We start from the raw sequence: 5,068 nt of genomic DNA on the forward strand, positions 1-5,068 counted from the left end.
GGCAGCCCTAGGTGTCCTCAGGGGCCGGGCAGCCGCCACCACACCCCCGCGGTCCCCACCAGCGGCCATGTCACCACCCCCGCCCCACCGGGCACCGCCCCAAAATGGCGGCGGCGTCCCGCACCGGCTGTTCCCCCGCGGCCCCCTCCCTCCCCTCCGGCGGGCGGCGAGGGCCCCGCCCCCCCGCTTTGCATCGCGCGGCGCCGGCGCCCCGCACCCCTCCCCTCCCCTCCCTCCCCTCCCTCCTCCGGCGGCGGCGGCGGGCGGCGGCGGGCTCGGCGGCGGCAGCGGGGCGTGCAGGCGGGCTGCGGGAACGGCACGGATGAGGCGCATGCGCGCCGTGGACGGGCGCTGGGGCTGTAGCGGCTCGGCGCGGAGAGCCCGGGCGGGGCTGGGGGCCGGGGCCGGGGCCGCCGCCGCCGGCAGCGGCAGGGGGGTCGTCGTCGGCGGCGTCGGGGCGGAGGAGGGCTCCGTCCTGTGCCAGGAGGGCTGGCGGGGCCAGTCGCGGGGCTCGGTGCAGCAGCTGGCGGAGCGCTACGCGGACCTGGCGGCCAGCCACAGCGAGGCGCTGCGGCAGCGGGAGGAGCGCGAGTGGCACAACGCGCGGCTGCGGCAGGAGAACGCCCGGCTGCGGCTGGAGAACCGCCGGCTCCGCCGCGAGAACCGCTGCCTCTTCCGGCAGGCCCTGCTCGGGCCCGAGCCGCGGGACCCCCAGCAAGGGGAGGCGGAGGAGCTGCGCGCCCAGCTGGGACGGCTGCAGGAGAAGCACCGCCGGGCCCTGCAGCAGCTGCGGCGCTGCCGGGCCGAGGGCGGGGCGGACGACGGCGAGCTGGAGGAGCTGCTGCTGCGGGAGGAGGAGGGCGACGAGCGGCCGCCGGCCCCCCTGGAGAAGAGGGGGCTGGTGGAGCCCGTGTAGCCGGCCCCTTGGGGAGGGGGGGAGCCCCTTCCCCGGGGTGTGCTTTGCGCCCTTCCCCCGCCCGCAGGGCACGGCGCGGAGGCGGAGGAGATGCGGCGCACGGGGGAGGCCGAGGATGGAGGGGGAGGAGGCCTCGGCGCTGCTGCTGTGGAGGAGAGAGCCGCGAGGAAGCGAGCGTTTGGCCGCACGGCGTGGCCTTGTGCTTCCCTAGGGGATCCGCTGCGAGCGCCGCGCAGGCCTCGGCAGCCGTAGAGGCCGCCTGAAGGATGTCTGGCGACTGCTCTGTGTCCTGTGTGCGTCTGTTCCAAAACGGGGAGGGGTGGGGGAAGCTTGCAAGCTTCTGGGCCGGCACTCTGGTACAGGGTTGGTGATCCCTCCAACACTGAATTGTCTGGACATTGAGTCAAAAACAGTACCCGTTGTCTTTAAGGATGGACTGTGTTCACCCTCCTGTTCAATATTGGTTTGTATTTTGCACTTTCACTTAAAATGGCATAAAATTCGTGATAATAAAAACGTGGGCATGCCAAACGACGGTCTCAAGTGTGATTTGTAACAGGCAGTTACTTTGAAATTACAAGTGAAACACCAGTCACACCTTCGTAACACAGTTCCTCTAAGCACATGACATTTAGTTATTTTTCAGAGCTCTTTTCCTTAATAAAACCAGTTTGCAAACAAGCCTTGTGAGGAACTGACACTGCAGTTTGTTTCGTGGTATTCCTTCATTATTGTTTTTAATCATTGAAAAGCTGGATGATGTCTTCAGGTTTGGTGTTAGTTCCTTTTTATCTTTAAATAACCAAGCTCTATTTTAGTTCAGCGTAACATTAAAAGGTTTAAATGCCATCCTAAGAATTTTTGGATATAACTTGAACACTGTAGTTGTTACTCCTTTGCATAACATCAGTGTAAGCTTCTAATCAGAAAGTGCAGTAGCACTTGTTAACTTGTTCCATCCGTTTCGATCTGCAGCATCAAAAAATGTGTTCTCAATACATAAAAAAGATGTGTCAGATGGTACAGTTAATTGCTTCTTAATGAGAAATCTTGGCTGTTGGTGTGTGGATGTATTGCTTGATTACCTTGTTTTGGAAATGTGAAAGCATTCTTAGAAACGTCTGAATTAATTAAATGCTCAAGAATTACAATAGATACAACCACCACAACAACCAATTGTCTTATTTTCTATTTTTTTTTTTTTTTTTTTTTTTTAATTGAAGTGTGTATATGATGAATAGCTAAGCAGTTTGAAGAATTTGTCAGAATAGTACAATGGAGAATGGTGTTAAAATACAATGTTAGAAAAGTGCAAATGTGTACCTTTTAAAAATATCATTTTAGAAAGTATCGGGATGTACAAAAAAAAAAATGATTCTGTATTTTTTTAATGCAATATGCAAAACTTTGTAACTAAAATTTTGGGGCCCTCCAAATAATGGAGGTCTTTATATTCTAGATAATGTAAGAATATTAGTACTTTTAATAAGCTCTATACAAGTTTATATAAAGTGTTCTTATTAAATTCATAAAATGGGCTCTAGATATGACTTGACAAAGAGTTAATAAAGTAAAACCATTCAGATAATTAAAAGAATTTGAGATAGTTACATTGTTAAGGCTCAAATTTATGGGAAGTGCTTTTTTATTTTATTTTAAATTTTGAAATTGTTACTTCCAGGTGAATTTCAGTAAAGTGTCAAGTCAAGTTGCTGAAGTTTCATCTAACCAATCAATCATCTGATCTCATTGTGTTAGAGAGCAAGAGGTAAGAAAATACAAGATTTGGAAAAGTTCTCTCTAGTAAAATTATGCAAAAATAACACTCACTTTTCCTTAATTAATAATTTGCAGGTGGTAGGTTTCCTTTACAATGCACTTGCATGATCTTTGGCTACAGGAAACTTCAAAGACGTGATGGAAAAGTGAATATACTTCCTAAAGTATATACCTATAAAGCCTTAATGCTTGTAATCTGAATTTGTCTATGTGACTAGTTCTAAAATTCGTTAGTTTGATACCATTACAGAAACAGTCACATCTATCTCTAAAGCCAAAACCCCTTGTATTGATGGCTGGCAGAAAACCTAGAGCATCTCTGGAATTGTCTGAGAACTTACAGCATCTATGCATCTGAAGTGATAGAAGATGTTAAGGTCTTTTTTCTTAGAGGCCTTTTCCAAACTGAATCACAGGATCAACGTTAGGAATTGGAAGGGGCCTTGAAAGATAATCTAGTACAATCCCTCATGACTCATGATTCTACAAAGAGCTATTACAATTGTAAAAAGTGCTTAAACCCTCTACATTTGATTGTGGTCTGTTTTATTCCTCTTTTATTCTTTCTGTCGGATAAACAGTCAAATCTTGAAAATCTAGTTTTCAATTCCTACTCCTCAATCTTGTCTTTAATTCTGTTTATCGTGTTCTGGACTGTACAACAAGTGTTTATTCTTCTTTTGTTCTAGTTGTTGAGGCAGTGTTTCTATGTCTTGCTGCACTGAGCCTTCCCTCCTGTTGTTTGACTGAATGCTTCTACCCTAAATTTGGAAGAGAGTCCTTTACAGAACAAAGTTGTTGCATTATATTCAGCAAAATGAACCATGCTGTGCTGTTATCCTTCTTCTCATACCTTTACCATTTTAATTCAGAATCATGTCAGTTCTATTCTGATGGTTTTCAAAACCATGTATTTCAAAACAGAGATTTTTTGTGTTTTTGACTATAGGTTTTAAGTATCTACTTTGTCATAGCTAACTGTTTTTCTCTGTTTGTTTGTTTGTTTTCCATGAGGCCAAATTTCTGGGGACCAATGGATTATTTTCCCATTTAGAGGAATGCTTTTAGCTTATAATTAACTTTCAGGTTACAGTATTTTGTAGTGTTGTATGAAAGTGAGTTTGAAAATGAGATGTTGTGTGTGTTTTGTTTTGTTTTGCAAATTAGAGACTGGATTAAATCCATATTTGGATTTGAGGGTCTATGTGAGCCATTTATTTTGTTTATAGATAAATACATAGAAACACAGCGGCAGAATGTATAAAATATTTGGCAGTATTGGCTACCTGTTCACCCTGTTAAATTGCAGTATTTAAATTATGAATATATAATCTCACAACTTGCTTTCACAAAAAATGTATGTATACGTATGAATTTGTGTAGTTAAACAGAATGTCAGATCCTGTAGCCTTTCACTTTGTTACTAACATGATTATCTTTTGTTTCTTAAATGTTCAGTCTTAGCTGCAGACCTTTGTTTACCCTTCTGTCCTATGCCTTATGTTTAAAAAAAAAAAAAAAAGTTATAAAATATATGCTAAAATGGAAGATATATGCATGGCTACATTAAAACTATGTTAAAATCTTCTGGGGCCCTGTGTGAATTTGATGGCAATTACTTTAAAACACATGTGTATGAATAGAATGGTTTGGTGTCAGTGCCATAATTAATATACACTCTATTGCTCTTTTGAGACCTAATTTAAGTTTCATTAAATATTGCACTCTGAGTCTTTGTCTGCTGTGCTCATCTCCTTGAATATGTTAGGACCTTGGGGTGCTTTAGCTGCCTACAGAGAATAATGAAATAAATTAAATGTCTTTGTATGATAAACTAATGCCATTCAGATTAGTTTAGTTGGCTACTTTCCCATCAAAGCAGTCATCTTCTTTTTCTATGTATCTCACTGTGTTCCATATCCCAGTTTGTTTTTGTTCAGTTCAGCCAAGACATTTGCAAGTTGTATAGAAAGTCCCTTTTCCAAACTCACAGATTATCTGAAGTACTGACTTAGCGCCAGATACTGATTACAAATTAATAGGGTATTTCCTGTATACATGTATTTTAAAGTGGTACCTGGTATTGTCATACTGGGCAGTTCAGGGGTAACTGCCTGGGAGCAGTCATCATTAAATAAGCTATTCAGATTGAATTTACTGTTTCATTTCTTCCAAAATAAAACCCTGTATCATTCAGAAGATAATAGCAGCAAGTGATTATAAAGCTCCTTTTAAAAAAGCTTGCTACCAGTATTATTTCATGACTTTCAAGGCCATTTGCTTGCTCTTTGTGCTGTCAAGGGTCTTTGTGCAGTCAGAATGTAGCTGTAGCAGAACAGAAGATAAATGATATTACATTTAGAGTGCACAAAG

General features: G+C 44.5%; 1 protein-coding gene across 1 annotated transcript; it reads left to right on the top strand.

The window, feature by feature from the left end:
- The first annotated feature begins 252 nt into the window (after positions 1-252).
- Positions 253-1,447, top strand: TUSC1 (tumor suppressor candidate 1). The gene has a single exon (XM_084503917.1). The coding sequence runs from the start codon at positions 323-325 to the stop codon at positions 914-916; it is 594 nt and encodes a 197-aa protein (XP_084360043.1). The 5' UTR covers positions 253-322; the 3' UTR covers positions 917-1,447.
- The last annotated feature ends 3,621 nt before the right edge of the window (positions 1,448-5,068 follow it).

This window comes from Aythya ferina (assembly GCF_964211825.1).
Source record: "Aythya ferina genome assembly, chromosome: Z".
In the NCBI taxonomy this organism is placed as follows: Eukaryota; Metazoa; Chordata; class Aves; order Anseriformes; family Anatidae; genus Aythya; species Aythya ferina.

Bases quoted from the DNA above. Each gene is read 5' to 3' on its own strand.
- TUSC1 (XM_084503917.1), top strand. From the start codon at position 323: ATGAGGCGCATGCGCGCCGTGGACGGGCGCTGGGGCTGTAGCGGCTCG.